The sequence below is a fragment of the Neoarius graeffei genome, chromosome 11, assembly GCF_027579695.1.
Source record: "Neoarius graeffei isolate fNeoGra1 chromosome 11, fNeoGra1.pri, whole genome shotgun sequence".
In the NCBI taxonomy this organism is placed as follows: Eukaryota; Metazoa; Chordata; class Actinopteri; order Siluriformes; family Ariidae; genus Neoarius; species Neoarius graeffei.
Window position 1 is genome coordinate 82,867,384 of NC_083579.1, and position 22,459 is coordinate 82,889,842.

The 22,459-nt window shown below is 46.8% G+C and overlaps 1 protein-coding gene across 5 annotated transcripts in view; it reads left to right on the top strand.

Moving 5' to 3' along the window:
* Positions 1–22,459, top strand: part of LOC132894679 (zinc finger protein 260-like) — a 414,543-nt gene that overhangs the window by 335,141 nt on the left and 56,943 nt on the right. Inside the window, exon 1 of one of the 5 annotated variants that reach the window (XM_060934816.1) lies at positions 14,521–14,555. The exons of the other annotated variants lie outside the window; for them this stretch is intronic. Coding sequence (XP_060790799.1) covers positions 14,550–14,555 — 6 coding nt within the window. The 5' untranslated portion in view covers positions 14,521–14,549. Of the gene's footprint in view, positions 1–14,520; positions 14,556–22,459 lie in introns of those variants that run through there. 5 annotated transcript variants of the gene reach the window in all.

The following is a 22,459-nucleotide window of genomic DNA, read 5'->3' on the forward strand; positions in this document are numbered from 1 at the left end:
ACCATGGACTGGGATGTGTTGTGTGAACCTCACGGGGATGACATTGATAGCCTGACAACCTGCATCACGGATTACATTAATTTCTGTGTTAAACACTGTGCCAGTCAGGAAGGTACGGTGTTTTCCCAACAATAAACCCTGGGTGACCTCTGAACTAAAAGCCCTATTAAACGAGAAGAGGGTTTTTAAATCTGGCAACAAGGAGGAGATGAGGAGAGTGCAGAGGGAGCTGAAGAGGGGGATAAGGAGAAGCAAGGACAGGTACAGGAGGAAGCTGAAGGAGCGGCTCAAGGGAAGCAACACCGGAGAGGTATGGAGAGACCTGAAAACCATCTCTGGCCACACAAAGGACAGTGGAAGGGGCCCTGTATCTGGGGGCCAGGACTGGGCAAATGAGTTGAATATCTTTTTTTCAAAAGATTTGACTGTGCCACCCCACCCTCCCCCACTCACCATAGTCCTGACCTGTCTGTGATCTCACTCCACCCCCCCACTCATAATACCTCTGACACCAACAGCTCCCTCCTCATACCACATCACCCCCCTCTGCTCCCTGCCAGACCAATCCACACACTCCACCCCCGACCTCACTCTACAGGAGTCACACCTTGGCTACACCCCTCACCTCTCCATAACAGCTGATCACATGTTGAAGGAGCTGAGGAGGATCAAGACGAGGAAAGCTGCTGGCCCTGATGGTATCAACTCCAGACTGCTTAAGGACTGTGCAGATCAGCTCTGTGGGATTCTTCTGTACATTTTCAACCTGAGCCTCAGTCTGGAGAATGTTCCACTTCTGTGGAAAACATCATGTGTGGTTCCAGTTCCCAAGACTGCACAACCCAGGGAGCTCAACCACTTTCGGCCAGTAGCTTTAATGTCTCACCTGATGAAGTTCATGGAGAGGATTGTTCTCTCCCACCTCTGACACCTGGTGAACAGCGAGATGGACCCCCTGCAGTTCGCATATCGACCGGGCATTGGTGTGGATGACCCTGTTATTTACCTGCTACACTGGTCACTTTTGCACCTGGAGGGCACTGGGAGCACTGTGAGAATCATGTTCTTTGACTTCTCCAGTGCTTTCAACACAATCCAGCCATCACTGCTTAGGGGGAAGCTGGAGGGAGCTGGTGTCGACTGCCACCTGGCTGCATGGATCATCGACTACCTCGTTAACAGGCCGCAGTATGTGAGGCTCCGTGACTGTGTGTCTGATGTGGTAGTCTGCAGCACAGGGGCTCCACAGGGTACAGTGCTCTCTCCTTTCCTCTTTACACTTTACACATCTGACTTCAGCTACAACACGGACAGCTGCCACCTCCAGAAGTTCTCGGATGATACAGCCATCATTGGACGTGCGTCAGAGGGGGACGATCTGGAGTACAGAGAGGTCATCACCAACTTTGTCGCCTGGTGCGAACTGAACCACCTGCACATCAACGCCAGCAATCCAAAGGAGGTGGTGATAGATTTCAGAAGGACGGTTCCTCAAATTGCACCAGTGAACATCCAAGGTTTGGACATTGAGATCGTGGAGGAGTACAAATACCTGGGTGTTCACCTGAACAACAAACTGGACTGGACTAACAACACAGATGTCCTGTACAAGAAGGGCCAAAGTCGTTTCCACCTGTTGAGAAGACTGAGGTCTTTTGGTGTGTGCAGGACACTGCTTAGGACTTTTTATGACTCTGTGGTAGCATCAGCCATTTTCTATGCTGTGGTCTGCTGGGGCTGTGGAAGTTCAGAGAGGGACAGGAAGAAACTTAATAAACTGGTCAGAAGGGTTGGCTCAGTCTTGGACTGGACTCCATTGAGGTGGTGGGTGAGAGGAGGATGTTAGCCAAGCTGACCTCAATCATAGATAATCCCTCTCACCCCATACATGAGGCTGTGGGGGCTTTAAGCAGCTCTTTTAGTAGTAGACTGCTACACCCATGGTGTAAGAAGGAGAGATAACGCAGGTCATTCATACCTGCTGCTGTCAGACTGTATAACACCCACAACTTGTAATGTAGCACCAATAACCTGTTTGTCATTATATTTGCACTACTTCACCACTACTACCTCTGCCATCTCTCATCGATGCAATTATTATGTGCAATAATATAGGCCTTAAACTATTTATGCATACTTAAATAATATATAATTACACAGTCTACCTGTAATGTGCAATTTTTCTGAGCCTCTCAATAAAGCAATTTTTCTATACTTTTTCACGGTAGATAATACAAATAGCTCTCTGTATTTAGTCTTTCGTTTGTCTAATTTTTATTTCAGTTTTATTTATCTGTATGACATTTTCTTGCTACTGTAACGTGAATTTCCCCGATGTGGGATGAATAAAGTGAATCTAATCTAATCCAACACGTCGGCCACAGAGACCCTCACCTTACGAAATAAAGCCAGAGAACAAAACAGTCTAGAGAACTGGATGGAATTGAACTGACGGTCTCATGTGACTCTCATTAAAACAGGATAGGTGTTATAACTTGTGCAGCGTACATGCATGCATTTTCACTGAAAACGTAAAAGGCTAATTAAATCAGATGGACTGAGACAATCACATTCTGAAGCAAATTAAATAATCTTATACCGGTAAGTTAAACACACAATACAAGTTGCATGGATTAATCTAAATGCAGGTAAACAGCATGTTATGAGAGTGAAATGAGAGTCGGCGCTTACCCGTCTGTGCTCTCTTCTTGAAGGCCGATCGTTTCAAAACAATCTGACTTTCAGTTCAGCCCGATAGCCTTCCTGCTGTGATGTCACAGATGTCAGGTCATTCACTCAGACTGCTACCTATATGAATCCTTTTAATCATAAAAATGACTTTTAGATTTATTGTTAATGCTTAAAGATCATAGGCAACGGTTTTCAATTTATGCACATTTGAAACTTAAAAAAAAAAAACCCTGTAATTTTCTTCTGGTCCCAAGAAGTATTGTTAATAAGTAATAATTAAAATAAGTTAGTGCGGGTTGCGGCGAATTTCTGTTCGGTAATTTTTGTGACCACTCGGCGCATGATGTCGTTCAAGACAAACAAACCGCTTGAGTTGAGTCCACTTCCGTTTACTTGCATTGCTGTTTGGCTTGAGTGCAGACGTGCATTTGGGAATTTCCAAAGAAAAACCAAGCCTTATTGTTGTGCAGGGAACTGTAACAATGGGACTGGTTCAGGAAGTTGTTTTTACTTTTTTTCCGAGACAGGAGAAGAGGGCAGAGCCAGAGGATTGGCTTTTTCTGATAAAGAAGGGGCGGAGCGAGTCAAGTTTATTTGTATAGCACTTTTAACAATAAATATTGTCGCAAAGCAGCTTTACAGAATTTGAACGACTTAAAACATGAGCTAGTTTTATCCCTAATCTATCCCCAATGAGCAAACCTGTGGCGACGGTGGCAAGGAAAAACTCCCTCAGATGACATGAAGAAACCTCAAGAGGAACCAGACTCAAAAGGGAACCCATCCTCATTTGGGCAGCAACAGACATCATGACTGACATTAACAGTTTTAACATGAAGTCAGTTTCGTTGATGTTATAAACTCTTCATTGATGGAAACTTGAGTGCAAAACTGTTCATGACAACTGCAGTCCTAAAGTTAGCAAGTCAACTGTAGTCCTCAGCCATAAAAGCATTACTGTAAATACTGTAAGAGTGTCCTCCAAGTGTGACTTTCAACTGTCCACATGGGTCCGTCCTCCACAGGAGTGATGCAATGAGACTCCAGACACTGAGCACCAGGATGGATCAGCAGAAGGGGTTCAGCATCTCGGTCCCAGGACCGACATGTAACTCAGAGGGACAGATTGAGGAGAGAGAGAAAAAACACAGGTTGTTAGATATGCCCAATGTCACTTAAATAATTAGGAACAGTATACGTATTGCACTGAGTACAAGGAGGGACTCTGGCAACTATGACCGCATAACTAAAAGGGGAGAGCCAGAAGTTAACACAGGCATGAGGGAGCCCCAGGACATAAAGCAGCAGCCACGACACAGTCAACAAATTCGAGTGAGCAAGCGAGTGGGAGACTGACAGCATCCATACATCCCAGTTTACCAAAACGCTCTGTCTCAGGACCCTCCAGATCTACACCTTTACCTCAAACACCATTAACAAAAGGCTTGACTAAACAGATATTTTCAGCCTAGACTTAAACACTGAGACTGTGTCTGATTCCCGAACATTACTTGGAAGGCTGTTCCATAACTGTGGGGCTTTGTAAGAAAAGGCTCTGCCCCCTGATGTAGCCTTCACGATATGAGGTACTAGCAGATAGCCTGCACCTTTTGATCTAAGTAGGCGTGGCAGGTCATAGAGGACCAGAAGTTCGCTCAGGTACTGTGGTGCAAGACCATTCAGTGCTTTCAAGGTCAATAGTGGTACTCTATAATCAATACGAAATTTGATTGGGAGCCAATGCAGTGTGGATAAGACAGGGATGATGTGGTTATATTTTCTAGTTCTAGTAAGGACTCTTGCTGCTGCATTTTGAACTAACTGGAGCTTGATTATACAGTTAATGTCCAGACAGTAAGGCATTACAATAATCCAACCTGGAGGTAACAAAAGCTTGAACTAGTTTTTCTGCATCATGTAGTGACATAAATTTCTTATCTTGGCAGTATTTCTGAGATGAAAGAAAGCTATCCAGGTAATGTTCTCAATGTGAGTTTCGAATGAAAGACTGGGGTCAATAATCACCCCGAGGTCTTTTACTGCTGCACGTGAAGAAACAAAGGCTATCCAGAGTTACTGTGTAATCAGAAAACTTACTTCTAGCTGCATGTGGTCCGAGTACAAGTACTTCAGTCTCGTCAGAGTTAAGCAGAAGGAGGTTAATAAGCATCCCGTGTCTAATGTCCTTCACACATTCCTCAATTCTATTAAGCTGGTGTCTCTCATCAGGTTTTGCAGAAACATACAGCTGTGTGTCATCAGCATAACAGTGGAAACCAATACAATGTTTACAAATAATATCATCCAGAGGTAACATATACATGCATATATAAATAAATAAATAAATAAATAAATAAATGGCAGTGGACCCAAGACAGAATCTTGTGGAACACCAAACTTTACCTCAGTATGTCTAGAAAAATCACCATTTACATCAACATACTGATAGCGATCAGTTAAATAAGATCTGAGCCAGGAGAGGGCTGTTCCCTTAACTCCCACAACATTTTCTAGTCTATTGCAAAGTGTTTTCCCCAGAAAAAAAGTTAAAGCCCTAAATTCTGGCATAAGACACAGACAGTTGAGTGCCAATGGCGCGAAGTGAAACTAGAGTGGTTTCAAAAAATGTTTTGAAAATAGATGCTCTCAGGTGCATTTTCAGGGTCTCTGAGACATGATTTATAGGTTAGATTTTACCAGTGTTTCAATGATTTCTGACCTAAATAGTGTTAATGTATACACATTTGAAATTTCACCTTAAAGTTCAATATGCAAGGTAAACTGTCGATTACTTAGGTATATGATAGATTGAAAATCTACGGGATACCTTAATTATCTATGGTCAAGTAGTGTTGTAACAAAAATGTGCATGAAAATATGAACAGTGGTTTGCTCCATCTTATGCAATCCAATTAAGAGAATTGATCCTCATGACCTCCTGTTGATCATAAAGGGATATGAACCCAAGAACTGCCACCTTAAAATCAGTTGCTGTATTACTATAACTAATGATTTAGAATGTTTCTGGTGCAATTACCATAATATATGTAGAACTAAGGTACACTAAAAAGAAAAGTAAGGGAACTGCATATTAAAGTTTAAATTTTAGCACTTTATTAAATGGACTAGATTAAGATTAAAACATATTTAAAGGAAAAGAAAACTTAATTCATACATTTAAGTTTGCAGAAAGATTATGTACAACCCTGATTCCAAAAAAGTTGGGACAAAGTACAAATTGTAAATAAAAACAGAATGCAATAACTTAATCTCAAACTGATATTGTATTCACAATAGAATGTAGACAACATATCCAATGTCGAAGGTGAGACATTTTGAAATTTCATGCCAAATATTGGCTCATTTGAAATTTCATGACAGCAACACATCTCAAAGTTGGGACAGGGGCAATAAGAGGCTGGAAAAGTTAAAGGTATTAAAAAAAGGAACAGCTGGAGGACCAAATTGCAACTCATTAGGTCAATTGGCAATAGGTCATTAACATGACTGGGTATAAAAAAGCATCTTGGAGTGGCAGCGGCTCTCAGAAGTAAAGATGGGAAGAGGATCACCAATCCCCCTAATTCTGCGCCGACAAATACTGGAGCAATATCAGAAAGGAGTTTGACAGTGTAAAATTGCAAAGAGTTTGAACATATCATCTACAATGCATAATATCAAAAGATTCAGAGAATCTGGAAGAATCTCTGTGCGTAAGGGTCAAGGCTGGAAAACCATACTGGGTGCCCGTGATCTTTGGGCCCTTAGACGGCACTGCATCACATACAGGCATGCTTCTGTATTGGAAATCACAAAATGGGCTCAGGAATATTTCCAGAGAACATTATCTGTGAACACAATTCACCGTGCCATCTGCCGTTGCCAGCTAAAACTCTATAGTTCAAAGAAGCAGCCGTATCTAAACACGATCCAGAAGCGCAGACGTCTTCTCTGGGCCAAGGCTCATTTAAAATGGACTGTGGCAAAGTGGAAAACTGTTCTGTGGTTAGACAAATCAAAATTTGAAGTTCTTTATGGAAATCAGGGACATCATGTCATTCGGACTAAAGAGGAGAAGGACGACCCAAGTTGTTATCAGCGCTCAGTTCAGAAGCCTGCATCTCTGATGGTATGGGGTTGCATTAGTGCGTGTGGCATGGGCAGCTTACACATCTGGAAAGACACCATCAATGCTGAAAGGTATATCCAGGTTCTAGAGCAACATATGCTCCCATCCAGACGACGTCTCTTTCAGGGAAGACCTTGCATTTTCCAACATGACAATGCCAAACCACATACTGCATCAATTACAGCATCGTGGCTGCATAGAAGAAGGGTCTGGGTACTGAACTGGCCAGCCTGCAGTCCAGATCTTTCACCCATAGAAAACATTTGGCGCATCATAAAGCAGAAGACATAACAAAAAAGACCTAAGACAGTTGAGGAACTAGAATCCTACATTAGACAAGAATGGGTTAACATTCCTATCCCTAAACTTGAGCAACTTGTCTCCTCAGTCCCCAGACTTTTACAGACTGTTGTAAAGAGAAAAGGGGATGTCTCACAGTGGTAAACATGGCCTTGTCCCAACTTTGAGATGTGGTGTTGTCATGAAATTTAAAATCATCTAATTTTTCCTCTTTAAATGATATATTTTCTCAGTTTAAATATTTGATATGTCAAATGTGTACATCACATTTCATGAAGTGTCAAATGTAGCATAATTTCGAATAATAATGATAACCGTATTTGGCAGTGTGAGGTCACTGTGAGCCTTTAACAAAAGCATAATCCGGAGCCCCCCAGTGAAGTGACATTCCATGTCCCAACAGCTAGCCGCTGTGTTCGGGGATCAGGTCGTCGAGGCCTCTGCCTTCGACTGCTGCCTAATCCACACTGCACCAGCCCCCTACGGCTACCTCTGTGGGTGGTGAACCGACAGGAGGTCGAGCCCACGTCCCTGCTTCGGGCTGAGCCCGGCCGGGCCCCGTGGGCAAAGGCCCGGCCACCAAGCGCTTGCATACGAGCCCCAACCCCGGGCCTGGCTCCAGGGTGGGGCCCCGGCTGCGCCATACCGGGCGACGTCATGGTCCTTGATTTTTTTATTTATTTATTTTTTTTCTCTCTCCAGGTTGGTGGAGAAGTCCTGCCTCAAGTGGAGGAGTTTGAAAATTGATAAGTTTGTTCTTGTTCACTGTAATCCCTGTGTGCACGCGTGTGCGCGCGCTTGTGTGGCGTGTATGTATGTGGGCGTGTGTGTGTGTGTGTGGGTATTTTTTTTTTTTTTGACTGTGCAATACTTTCTTCACTGGACTTTTTATTGTGACAATTGAGAAGCATCCCCCCTATCATGGCTGACACTTGCTATTTGTTCACTTGTTATTTGCTCACTTAATGTTTCCCTTTAATAACTTTCTTTGCACCATACCAGAAGTTTTTGCTCTTTGTTGAATTAGTGTAATTTAGTGTTGATTTTAGTGTAATTTCTTCCCTCTCTGTATCTTAATGTGTTTTTTGTACATTTGTGTAAGCTACTTGACACTTTAATTTCCCTCTGGGGATCAATAAAGTTACTCTACTACGTAATCTTTGAAGCATAAGTTAATTCCCAAGGTGGCGGTGCATACACACGCAACGGCTCCTCTCTGTCCTTAAGCTAACTGCTCATCTTTCATTTGTCCTGTACGTAGCCTACTCTTTCTTGTGTTGTGTGATTATAATCCAAACATAGCTTAATCCAGATACACTTTGCATGTCTTGTATGTCAGTTTTACAGATAAAGCTTCAGTAAATTCTTCATAAATCCACCAACGGACTCTGAAAGTTTATTGAAGAAGTTGTTAGATATCTGTGTAGCTCGTTGCCACGTAACCAGGGAATTTATCACAAAAGGCCTATGTCAATGTTTCCTTTACATAGGTGTAGTTGATCTTTATCAAATGAAAGTTTAAGTAATGTATGTACTTGAGAGTTCTACTTTTGTATAAGTGTCAATTTTGTAAGCAAACAGGGTATGGTATTTCAACAACATTTGTAAAATTTTGATGATAAAACAAATTGGTTTTTAGGGTAAAAAATCTCTAATGCCGCTTTTCCACTACAAACGCGGCTGAGTCGGGCTGAGCCGTGCCGTGCTGAGTCGAGCTGAGTGAGGCTATTGGAGTTGCATTTCGACTACAACCGCGCTGAACCGTGCTGGCTGGAAGTGGGTGGACACATTGGGTGGAGTTAGCGAAAGTGGGTGGACGTCACGTGATGTCGTTAAGCAGCGCAAACAGTGACATCAGTGAGCTTTTAAGCAGTAGTCTCACGACTCGAATAGTAAACAATAAACATGGAGGACATGGAGTCGTTAGTGTTGCTGGTCTTGGTGCTGTGGCTTGTTGTCACAGACAACGCCAACAGATACTGGCAATAGCGTATAGTTGAGGCGAGGCGCATAAGGCTTCAGAAATTCTCGTAATTCTTCTTCTTCCGGGTTTACAGTGTTTACAGATCCCAGCGTGCTCGCGGGGTGTGTGTGGGCATGTGAGGACACTCCTCCTCACCAATCAGTGCACAGGGGAGTGCCTGCTCACGCCCGCAGCCTCACTCGGCTCGGTTTGGCTCGCTTCAGCCCCACTCCAAAACGGTGCGAGTTTTAGGAGCTAAGCAGGGCTGAAGCGAGCTGAGACGTGCTGTTTTTTGGTAGTCGAAACACGAGCCGTGTCGGGCTGAAGTGAGCTGAAGCGAGCTGAAGTGAGCTGAAAAAGGGTAGTGGAAAAGGGCCATATAATCCATGAGCTCCCGGGGGCTTTGCCCCCTGGGCCCCCACCGGGGCTTCACCCCTGGACCCCACTGGGGGCCTATGGCCCCCAGACCCCTGGCTAATTTTTCAGATTTTTTCATCACAAGCCACTCTCATCCCTGCTCCCAGTGACCAGGTGTTGACGCTGTCCCTAGACAGCGTGAGGAGAGCTCTCGGGACGACAAATGTACGGAAAGCCCCGGGTCCTGATAACATTCCTGGTCGTGTCCTGAGAGACTGTGCCGAGGAGCTCACAGATGTCTTTACAGACATCTTCAACATCTCGTTGAGCTAGGCTGTTGTCCCCACGTGCCTCAAAGCCGCCACCACCATCATCCCAGTCCCGAAGAAGCCGTCTCCCTCCTGCTTCAATGACTACCGCCCTGTTGCACTCACTCCCATCCTCATGAAGTGCTTCGAGCAGCTAGTCATGCGGCATATAAAGTCTGCCCCCCCGCCCTGGACCCTTTCCAGTTTGCATATCAGTCCAACCGTTCGACCGATGACGCCATCTCCACTCAGCTCTCACCCACCTGGAGACACGACTCATATGTCAGAATGCTGTTCATAGACTTCAGCTCAGCATTCAACACAATCATTCCTCAGCAGCTCATCCATAAACTGGACCAGCTGGGACTCAACACCTCTCTGTGCAACTGGCTGCTGGACTTCCTGACGGGGAGACCACAGGCTGTACGGGTCGGCTGCAACTCCTCCAGCATAATCATATTGAACACGGGGGCCCCCCCAAGGATGTGTGCTGAGCCCCCTCCTCTTCACTCTGCTGACCCACGACTGCACACCAACATCCAGCTCAAATCTCATTAAGTTTACGGATGACATTACTGTAGTGGGTCTCATCAACAATGGCGATGAGACAATCTACAGGAGTGAGGTGAACCGCTTGGCCATGTGGTGCAAGGACAACAATCTCCGCCTGAACGTGGAGAAGACAAAGGAGATTGTTGTGGACTTCAGGAGAGCGCACACCCAGCATGGTCCACTATCTATCGACGGTGCTGCAGTGGAGAGGGTGAGCAGCACCAAGTTTCTGGGTGTGCACATCTCTGAAGAGCTGTCCTGGAACAACACCACCACATCACTGGCCAAAAAAGCCCAACAGCATCTGTACTTCCTCCGCAAACTGAGGAGAGCAAGAGTCCCGGCCCCCATTATGCACACATTCTACAGAAGCACCATCGAGAACATCCTGACCAGCTGCATCACCGTGTGGTACGGCGCCTGCACCGTGTCCTGCTGCAAGACTCTGCAGCGCATCGTGAGAGCAGCTGAGAGGATCATTGGTGTGTCTCTCTCCCTAATCTAATAGATATTTATAACTCTCGCCTCACCCGCAAAGCCATCAGGATTGCAGGTGACCCCACCCACCCATCTCACAGCCTCTTCAGCCTGCTGCCGTCGGGGAGGGGACTGCAGAGTCTCCGGGCCAAAACCAGCAGGCTCAAGGACAGTTTCTTTCACCAGGCGGTCAGGAGGCTCAACTCCCTCCCTGTTCTGCCCCTGCCCCCCCTCAGCATCTGACATGTCACCCTCACAGTTACCACCCCCCCAACACACACACACGCACGCGCGCATGCACGCACGCACGCACACACACATACAAATAAATAAATAAATAAATACTCTCAACATTCATTAACACACTGAACTCAGTGACTGCACATTTCACTTTACCTCGCTCATTTGCACTATTCCGCACTACCTCACCTTAACAGCTATTAGTTTGTTTATACTGCTTATCTCATGTTTACCTGCTATACCTCAAGTGCCCTTGACTGTTTATTTGCTTCAATTTGTGTGTGTAGACATATGAGTGTTTAGTCTGTCTAATGGTGATGATACACGGGGCAACTTTTTGGGCAATGTTGCCGAGTAATGTTGCTGGGCAATTGTGTTTTGACTCTTTTCTATTGAGATTGGGCAACATTGTTTCTTTCTGAATGGTTTTGATAATCTCTGGCAACTTTTTGAGATAAGCCAATCAGAACGCGAGTATCGAGTCATGTGACCTCCGGTGAGGTTCGGATCAGAAATTTCAAACAAATATGGCGGCCGCTCAGTGTCAGTGGAGTGAAGAGATGGAGAGACTCCTCATCTGTTTTTACGCCGGTAAGTTATTTTAATATTCTATATGGAGGAATTTACCTCACCAAAGCACTAAAAAACAACAGACAGCTTGATTAAATGGTCACAGCAAAAATTAAGACATCGTTTTTTTTTTTTTGTTTTTTTTTTATAGCTAACTGTAAACTGCCGTTGCTAACTGTTGTTGCCCATTGTTAGTTGCCCTGAAAAGTTGCCCTGTGTCTCACCTAGTTGCCCGTTGCCAGCAACATTGCTCGGCAACATTGCCCAAAAAGTTGCCCCGTGTATCATCACCATAATTCTTATCGAGTGTTTATACTGTTTGTTTATTTCAATTATTCTATTTTTTTTATTTATTGCATTGCCTGTTTGCACTGTGGGTCAGAGAGGACTGTAATTTCATCTGTGCTGTATGTCGAGCATGTATAGCATAATATTTGACAAAGTTGACTTGACTTAATGTTGTTGCTTCAGACGCACACACCAAAGATATACAGTACTAAACTTAAGCAAGTTCTACATTTATGCCACTTTTCCACTACCAACGTGGCTGAGTTGGGCTGAGCCGTGCCGTGCCGTGCTGAGTTGGGCTGAGTCGAGCTGAGTGGGGCTGTTGGAGTTGCATTTCGACTACAACCGCGTTGAACCATGCTGGCTGGAAGTGGGTGGACACATTGGGTGGAGTTAGCGAAAGTGGGTGGATGTCACGTGATGTCGTTAGGCGGTGCAAACAGTGACATCAGTGGCGTTTTTTAAGCGGTAGTCTCACGACCCGGATAGTAAACAATAAACATGGAGGACATGGAGACATTAGTGTTGCTGGTCTTGGTGCTGTGGCTTGTCACCGACAACGCCAACAGATACTGGCAATAGCGTATAGATGAGGTGAGGCGCATAAGGCTTCAGAAATTCTCGTAATTCTTCTTCTTCTTCCGGGTTTAAGGTGTTTACAGATCCCAGTGTGCTCGCAGGGTGTGAGGACACTCCTCCTCACCAATCAGTGCACAGGGGAGTGTCCCCTCACGCCCCTAGCCCCACTCGGCTCGGTTTGGCTTGCTTCAGCCCCACTCCAAAACCGTGCGAGTTTTGGGTGCTGAGTAGGGCTGAAGTGAGCTGAGTCGTGCTGCTCTGAGGTAGTCGAAACGCAAGCCGTGTCGGGCTGAAGTGAGCTGAAAAAGGGTAGTGGAAAAGGGCCATTAGAATGCACAAGCAGTGTTTTAAATCCAGGCTATGCTATTTATCTTCAAATACATATATCATGAAAAGTTCGACCAACCTTCTAATGTCAAATATTTATACTGCAAAAAGTACGTAAATTTGCTGAGAGTGCGTTTATGGAAATCGTACTCGTGTACTGTATACAAATCAGCTGTTTGTGTGTTTTTACTCCTCTTTTGGTTGATATCTAAGCAATGTCATAGCACAACAAATTATTTCTGATGAGGAAATTTTATCTAACATCACGCGGCTCGAAATTCGTGGTGGTCCGGTCTCCCGAGGCGACTTAATTTGTCATTTGGCGGGTAATTCCTGTCACTAGCTAGCCCGGCTGGCTAGGTGAAAATAAAAAAATATATTTGAAGCGAGGATTCAGACACACCGTCAACTAAAGCTGCCACATATTAAGCGTGTGCCGTGGCTGTGTTAATTGAAGTGTTTATCGGCAGGACGGAAAATACCGAAGAATTCCGAATCATATCGTGTACGAGTCAGGCTGTCATTTTTTTTCACTTCTGCGCATGCATATAACGCATCTCGCTGAATATTGCGGTAATCATGTTATCAAATTCAATAAACGTGGCCACATTATCGCCTATTTAAACATGTGTTTTTGTTGTTTACATCTGCCAAAGCTACGTTGCGATGTGGAATTTTCTGAAAGGTGTATAGAAACCGCCAGAGACGGGGACAAAGCGACCTCGGTCTGAAGAGGAGAAAAAGGCCACCGATAGAGAGCAATTCCAGCGTTATGGACGTGACACTTGAGTTCAAAATGGCAACAAATGACCTAGTGCATGTTTTATTGTCTCCCAGTATTTAAACAGGTGTTGCACATTTTAAGGCTGTACCATACTGGAGAAGTGATAGAACAAGAACAATTCCCATAGTACATCTAGGGCATGCCAGAAAACGGCAATAAAAGATGCATTATGGATGTGACAGAAAAAGTATCACTTTTCTTGGGTGACTGTACACTTTTATCAAACTCTGTGAAATTGTAAACCTAATGTCGAAATGGAGATATCCATTTGATAGACGGGTCCAAGGTGAATATTAAAAAATCTTTGTTTAAAATATTTTGTATTTCATGCAGAGTTTCGGAAGGAAAAGTCAGCGTTATGGATGTGATGAAATTCCGTTATGGATGTGACGCGTCTGAAATAGACATGGCATATGTTTAGAAAAATCAGCAATTTAACCACCATAACCCTTTGAAAAACTCTAAATATCAGCTAAAACTATCAAAGTTCTTAAATATTTAGGATAACTATTGTTTTGCTGTTTTGTGGATTTTAGCATACATTTCTGTGGCTTGTGGCAATAATATAGAATTGTACATGATCAAAGTTGATTTTAGCTTGGGTTTTACATTATAAGAGAGAAAGACTGACAGTGACATTAGGTGATCAAAATGTGACAAATTGGTTCAACTTATTCACATCTGTAAAATACAGGCCTAGGTGATATCTCTGGGAGTGGTTTTGATGTATTACATGTTGCTTTATTTTTGCATGGTGAGGTTGACATTTACATGGAATTGCCCTAAAGCGTACGAGAAGGAGAAATGACAAAGGACTTATAAGCAAACGTGGGAGCATGGTAGGCCTTGGCTGCGATACGATTTTTATGGAATAATTAATTTTTTTCAAGTTCATTCCTAGTCAATATGAAGCTCCTAATGCTTTCTCTCTCATAAATGGTTAAATACAGAAAGCATGTTGGACATATTTTGGGTGCTATAGTCATGATAGTAAGTATATTTGTTTTCAATACTCATACACCAAGTTGCCAAGTTTTCCAATATGTTATTATTTGTTGATATTATATTATGGTGCTCTGTGTTGTTCTCATTTATGTATTTAACAACAGTATCAAAATACTCGGGTCTTGAAATAAATGCACATTAGTCATGAACAACGGTAACTACTCTCTTTTGTGTTATTTTTGACAGAAGTAAAATTCATACATGAACAAATTTTGGCTAGTTGATTTTCTGTTTGGCTAGTTACTTTGGAAGGTAACTAGTCCGGCTGGCTGGTGAAAAAAATATATGAATTCCTAGGCCTGCATCATAATATTAAACTGCAAAACAAAATAAAAAGTCATGTGTCTTACCAGACATGGTGTCGAAAGCAAACACGGTCATTGTCCGTAGGTTCCCACTTGTTACACTTAATTGCTGTGATCCAAAGCTTTCGGCAAGCTTCAGATTTTTTTTGGAATATGGTAAAAGCTCTTGGGATCATTCTTATCAAATCCGTATGTACAGCCGATAACACGACACTACCATAATTAATGACCCGATAGCTCCGATCGACCATTTATAAATAGCCTCTTGCCAACCAAAACATCACATGACCATTTCGTAACATCATGGCGAAAGCTACCATAGGATGGTTTGAACACGTGATCTTGACATAGCCAACAGATTACAGTTTGTTTACATCATACCACGCAGACATATTACTTTGGCAATCAACACAAACATTGGGAAAAAAGACCGCTTGTTTAACATGCATATCAAATCAATATGTAATTGGATCTATTATATGCTTTCCTGTGTATCTAGTTACTTGTGGGTAGGAAATTTAACGTATTGGATTTTAACCCTCCTATTATCTTTGGATTAACCCTCAACGGTAGCTTTGGCTCTACACTCATGCTGCCGAGTCGTCACCCATTTGCCCCGCTGTGAGGGCTCTAATGCCAGAGTTGGGGGATTACTAACTCCACCTATAGCATCCAGACTTTCCCCTACAGAAACTATACTGTTCTCATTCTCACTGGCCTTCTCTAAAGCCTGGATACGCGCTTCTAAAACTGCAATCTTCTCCGTCAGAGAGCTAACTAATTTGCACTTTTCACAAATAAACTGTCACTCGTGACGGAGGAAGAATGACTAAACATCCTGCACTCAGCACACTGAACAAGCTGAAGGTGTGCCATGATGAAAATATTCACGTACCTGTGGCAGCGGGGGCGTGGTCAAGCGCCGGTCTGTGACAAGAGGGCGGAGTTGGGGAAGGTAAGTGGCAGAATCGCTATGTTTTGTGTGTGTTCTCCCCAGTAAACCGCGCCCTATTTAAGGAGGGAGAGTGAGAGCGGAGGGGAGTGATTATCCAGAGGAGACGACAGTCTGTGTGTGCGCATGAGTCAGTGTCTGAGCGATTGAATTGAATGTTAAACTGAAAAGTTTGGTAATAAAAGCCGATTGTTTGCATCCTGATCTCTGTCCTGCCGTCCTCTGTGCTCCACCCACACATTGTACCCGCTACAGTGGTGCCGAAACCCGGGAAGGTGGAGCACCTGTCCTGCAGCCCCATGGAATCCTCCCCGTTCGCGGACTTGGTCCACGCCCTCGCCATGGCTCAGCAGAGCCAGCACCAGGCACTCGTCACGCTCCGGAAGGAGCAAGAGCGCCACTTCGAAGCCCTCCTCGCGTCGGCGGGGTCCACCAGCGCCCCGGCCACGGGCCCATCTCCCATCACCTTGACTAAGATGGGCCCGCAGGACGACCCCGAGGCATTCATCGCGTTGTTCAAGCAGGTCGCCGAAGCCTCGGGGTGGCTGATGGAGCAGCGCGCGGCACGCCTCCTCCCCCTCCTGACGGGAGAGGCACAGTTAGCCGCGCTACAGCTCCCCGCCGACCACTGGCTGGCCTACGCCGACCTTCGCCGGGCTGTCCTCCAGCGCGTGGGGCGCACGCCGGAGCAGCAGCGCCAGTGCTTCCGCGCGCTGCGAATGGAGGAAGTCGGCAGCCCGTTCGCGTTCGGCCAGCAGCTCCGGGACGCCTGCTGGCGGTGGCTGAGGGCCGAAGATCGTGACGCCGAGGGAATCATCGACCAGGTGGCGCTGGAACAGTTCATCGCCCGCCTACCCGCTGGAACCGCGGAGTGGGTCCAGTGCCACCGCCCGGCGTCGCTGGATCAGGCCGTAGGACTGGCGGAGGATCATCTGGCGGCTGTCCCGGCGGCAGGACAACGGATGACATCATCTCTCTCCTTTTCTCTCTCTCTCTCTCTTCCCCCTCCTCCCGTGTCCCATCCTCGCCCCATTCCCCCACCACGGAGGCGGGGGCCGGCTCCACCCCAGCCGGCCCGCCGCACCCGTGGTGCCCTCCCGTTTCTCCCTTCTGTGTCTGTCTCCCCCCCCCCCCAGGTGAGTGACCCTCAAACCACAGCTGCAGAGGGGAGGCCCGGGCCGGTTTGCTGGCGCTGCGGGGAACCGGGCCACCTGCAGCAACAGTGTGCCACGATGGAGGTGGGGGCGGTGGTGCGGATCCCCGACGCGCCAGAGGCTGCCCTCGATCAGGCCGGAGCGTATCGCATACCAGTAAGTGTACAAGGGGCGACATATCAGGCGTTGGTGGATTCGGGTTGCAACCAGACCTCGATCCGCCAAAGCCTGGTGCAAGACGAGGCATTGGGGGGAGCACAAGGGGTGAAGGTGTTGTGTGTGCACGGGGATGTTCACTGCTACCCGTTGGTGTCGGTCCACATACATTTCAGAGGGGACAAATCCATAGTAAAGGCGGCGGTTAATCCTCGCCTTACCCACTCTTTGATCTTGGGGACTGATTGGCCGGGATTTCGGGGGTTGATGGCACACCTAGTAAAGAGTGGGTCCTGCCGGTTAGCAGGGGAGGGTCCCGGTGTCGTTTTGGCTGGAGCTGCGGTCGCAGAGCTGTCTACGTCATCTCCGCGACAGAGTGAGGAGCCCCCGGCCCCTCCTCTTTCTATTGGGGAATCCCTCGCGGATTTCCCACTGGAACAATCGTGAGACGAAACTCTGCGACACGCGTTTGACCAAGTGAGAGTAATCGATGGTCAAACGCTCCAGCCGAACGCCACCCCGACCTTCCCCTATTTTTCCATTTTAAAGGATAGGTTATACCGAGTGACACAGGACACTCAGACGAAGGAGCATGTCACCTAGTTGTTAATTCCAAAGAGCCGCCGGGAATTGGTATTCCAGGCGGCTGACTTTAATCCCATGGCGGGACACCTCGGGCAGGATAAAACACTCACCCGGATAATGGCCCGATTCTTTTGGCCGGGGATTCGCGCCGACGTCCGTAAGTGGTGTACGGCGTGCCGCAAATGCCAGTTAGTAAATTCAGCGGCCATTCCAAAAGCACCCTTGCGCCCCCTACCATTAATCGAGACCCCGTTTGAAAGAATTGGGATGGATCTCGTCGGGCCATTAGATCGGTCAACACGAGGGTACCGCTTTATATTGGTTCTGGTGGACTATGCAACGCGATACCCGGAAGCGGTGCCTCTTCGCAATATCTCCGCACGTAGTATTGCAGAGGCCCTCTTCCACGTCATCTCCTGGGTCGGAATCCCGAAAGAGATTCTGACTGACCAAGGCACCTCGTTTATGTCACGAACACTGGCCGAACTGTATGGGCTACTGGGTATTAAGCCGATCCGCACCAGCGTGTATCACCCACAGACGGACGGTTTAGTTGAACGGTTCAACCGCACCCTCAAGAATATTATCAAAAAATTCGTAAGTGAGGACGCACGTAACTGGGATAAGTGGCTCGAACCCTTGTTGTTTGCAGTGCGAGTGGTTCCCCAAGCCTCCATGGGGTTCTCCCCGTTTGAATTATTGTATGGGCGTAAGCCGCGCGGCATCTTAGATGTACTGCGGGAAAATTGGGAGGAGGGACCTTCACAGAGCAAAAATGAAATTCAATACGTTATGGATCTGCGCGCAAAACTCCACACGCTCACCCACTTAACTCAGGAGAATTTGCGGCAGGCCCAGGAACGGCAAACCCGCCTGTACAACAAGGGCACGTGCCTTAGAGAGTTCACTCCGGGAGATAAGGTACTCGTCCTGTTGCCCATGTCGAGCTCCAAATTAATCGCCAAGTGGCAAGAGCCCTTTGAGGTCACACGGCGAGTTGGGGACGTCGACTATGAGGTTAGGCGAACAGACAGGGAGGGGGCGCTACAGATCTACCACCTCAATATGCTGAAGCTCTGGAACGAGGAGGTCCCCGTGGCGTTGGTGTCGGTAGTTCCGGAGAAGGCGGAGCTGGGGCCGGAGGTCCAAAAAGGGTCATTGGCATCTCGTACCTCTCCAGTCCCCTGTGGAGACCACCTCTTCCCGACCCAACTCACGGAGGTCGCCCAGTTGCAGGCCGAGTTTTCGGATGTGTTCTCGCCCCTGCCCGGTCGCACCAACCTCATAGAACACCACATAGAGACGCCCCCGGGGGTGGTAGTGCGTAGCCGTCCTTATAGATTACCCGAACACAAAAAAAAGGTGGTTCGGGAAGAACTTCAGGCCGTGCTCGAAATGGGCATCGTCGAGGAGTCCCACAGTGACTGGAGCAGCCCGGTGGTCTTGGTTCCCAAGGCCGACGGCTCGGTCCGGTTCTGTGTGGACTATAGAAAAGTCAACGCGGTGTCTAAATTCGACGCGTACCCAATGCCTCGTATTGATGAGCTGCTCGATCGACTAGGCACGGCTCGCTTTTACTCGACACTGGATTTGACGAAGGGATATTGGCAGATCCCCTTGACTCCATTATCCCGGGAAAAAACGGCCTTTTCCACTCCGTTCGGCTTACACCAGTTCGTCACACTTCTGTTTGGGCTGTTTGGGGCGCCCGCTACGTTTCAGCGGCTGATGGACCGGATCCTCCGGCCCCACGCCACCTATGCGGCCGCTTACTTAGACGACATCATTTATAGTAATGACTGGCAGCGGCACCTGCAACACCTGAGGGCCGTCCTTAGGTCGCTGAGGCGGGCGGGGCTCACTGCCAACCCGAAGAAGTGTGCGATTGGGCGGGTGGAAGTACGGTATCTGGGCTTCCACTTGGGTAACGGGCAGGTGCGTCCCCAAATTAATAAGACAGCAGCGATTGCGGCCTGCCCAAGACCAAAAAGGGGGTGAGACAGTTCCTGGGGCTGGCTGGTTATTATCGTAGGTTTATACCTAATTATTCAGACGTCACCAGCCCGCTGACTGACCTCACTAAAAAGGGGGCGCCAGATCCGGTCCAGTGGACGGAGCAGCGCCAGCGGGCTTTCTCTGAGGTAAAGGCTGCACTGTGTGGGGGGCCACTTTTGCACTCCCCTGACTTCTCTCTCCCTTTTTTGTTACAGACGGATGCGTCGGACAGAGGGCTGGGGGCCGTTTTGTCCCAGCAGGTGGGGGGAGAGGATCGCCCAGTATTATACATCAGCCGAAAGCTGTCAGTGCGTGAGGGGCGCTACAGCACCATCGAGAAAGAGTGCCTGGCGATCAAGTGGGCGGTCCTCGCCTTCTGTTACTACCTGCTGGGGCGCTCTTTCACCCTCTGTTCGGACCAGGCGCCCCTCCAGTGGCTCCACCGCATGAAGGATGCCAACGCGCGGATCACCCGTTGGTATCTAGCGCTCAACCTTTCAACTTCAAGGTGGTCCACAGGCCGGGGGTGCAGATGGTCGTGGCGGACTTCCTCTCCCGTCAAGGGGGGGGGGGGGAGTCGGCTGCGGGCCGGATGGGCGCCCGGCCTGAGTCGGGCGGTGGGGGTATGTGGCAGCGGGGGCGTGGTCAAGCGCCGGTCTGTGACAAGAGGGCGGAGTTGGGGAAGGTAAGTGGCAGAATCGCTACACCTGAGTATAATTAACCTATGTTTTGTGTGTGTTCTCCCCAGTAAACCGCGCCCTATTTAAGGAGGGAGAGTGAGAGCGGAGGGGAGTGATTATCCAGAGGAGACAACAGTCTGTGTGCGCGCGCACGAGTCAGTCTCTGAGCGATTGAATTGAATGTTAAACTGAAAAGTTTGGCAATAAAAGCCGATTGTTTGCATCCTGATCTCTGTCCTGCCGTCTTCTGTGCTCCACCCACACATTGTACCCGCTACAGTACCTTAATCGAAGATCTGTTGATATTAAAGCAGATCCCATGTGGATGGCTTCCGCTTGTGGTCTTTACGCAGGAGGAGAAAAAAAAAGGGAGCCTCCGGTCTTGGTGTTCTTCCGAGAGAGAGAGAAAAAGGAAAGCGAAAGTACAATAAAAATGAGAGGATACTGGAAAATTATTTGTAGAAAGAATAAAAAAAGATTTGTGATTAATGCCGACACTCGTGCAAAAAAAGACTCCTCACAAACAACTCGGAAACCAGGAAGTACGTAGCACAGAATGCGCATGCGCCAACTCGACCAACTAATCTACCTGTGACTATTCTGAAAACTACGTAAACAATATCTATTGCAAATTAGTTTCATCTGTTCATTTCTCATTGGTCTACTATGCAACACTTAAAACTAGTTCAACAAAAGTATGCCAGTATAATTTATTCATAATTACTCATTCACTTAATTTATTTTTGTGATAACCTTTGACTAATAAATTCATTATTTTGTTTACCTTTCATGGTATGTTCTACCCTCGGAAAACACGACAAAGAGTTTCGTAGATGGTAGCTGTCTGGCCAGCATCGATTTTCTTTTTTTTTCTTTTTTTTCTTTTTTTTTTTTTAAGTAAGTTGTCTTCATGCCTTCCTTTGACGGGTACCGGACTATGAAGATGTCGTGCTTCTCCATAGTCCTATCTGTCGACTCGTCAAGGCCAACTCCTATAAAAGGGCTCTTCTGGAGTTCTTTGATGAGACTAGTAATGAGCACTTGCAAAGTAAAAATGAATACAAAAATCTTATGGGTTGTATATCTAATATACTTTTTTTATAGGATTCTTCTAGTCAGCTGAGTTGTTCATTGTCCACCTATTGTCAAAATAAACCACCTAAAAAACTCCAAAACAATAGGTTAGTAATAAATCGGATATCATCAAACTAACCTTATCCAAGGAAGCAAAGTTGAATACCATTGGGGATTCTTTCGTGCAGTTTCCACCCCTCCTTAGGTTGATGTCTTGCACTCCATGGTTTTGCTGAAATTTTAGGAAGGATGGATATTTCCTGAAAGAACAAAATGCATTTTCTTCTAAGCAATGAGCACATACCCATACTGAGAGCAGTGGGCAGCGATGCTACAGCACCCAGAGAGCAATTAGGGGTTAGGTGCCTTGCTCAAGATGGGTGGGAAGATGGCGCCTCTGTGTTTGGCTGGCCATCTCTCTCTGAGTGTGTTGCTGTTTTTCTCAAGTCTGTTTTGTTATACGGAGTGTGTCACCGCTGCAGGTGTATGATCGCCTGACACTTCTTAATATTTGTGAGTCTTTGGAAAAACTGTCAATCTGCGGCTCTGATGGACATTCAAAGACGCCTCCGCCTTTTCTGGTGTTCACATCGCCACATCTACAGCATCTTTCCTGCTGGCTACCTCGCAGCAGTCGCCGCAGAAGACGTGGAAGGCAAGGAGGAGTTCTCATTAAACTTAAATCTTACCTGGCTTCTCGTCACGATCCCCGTCGTTTATTAGCCGGATCCTCCATGGACTACAGGGGCTACGATCTGCGGAGTTCCACAGAGTACAGGTATCTGTAGCTCCGACCGGTTCTCCATGATACCGGGGTGCTGTTCCCATGTTGTCGGCTAGTGTGGACCTGTCAGCGGGGCTGTGTGCTGGGGAATCTTCGCTCGCTCACCCGCTCCTCTCACCAGTCTGGCTGTTGCTCAGCTCATACTGTGCTGATTAACACCAGATCTCTCACAAATAAGACGTTTATTCTGAATGACTTCTTTAC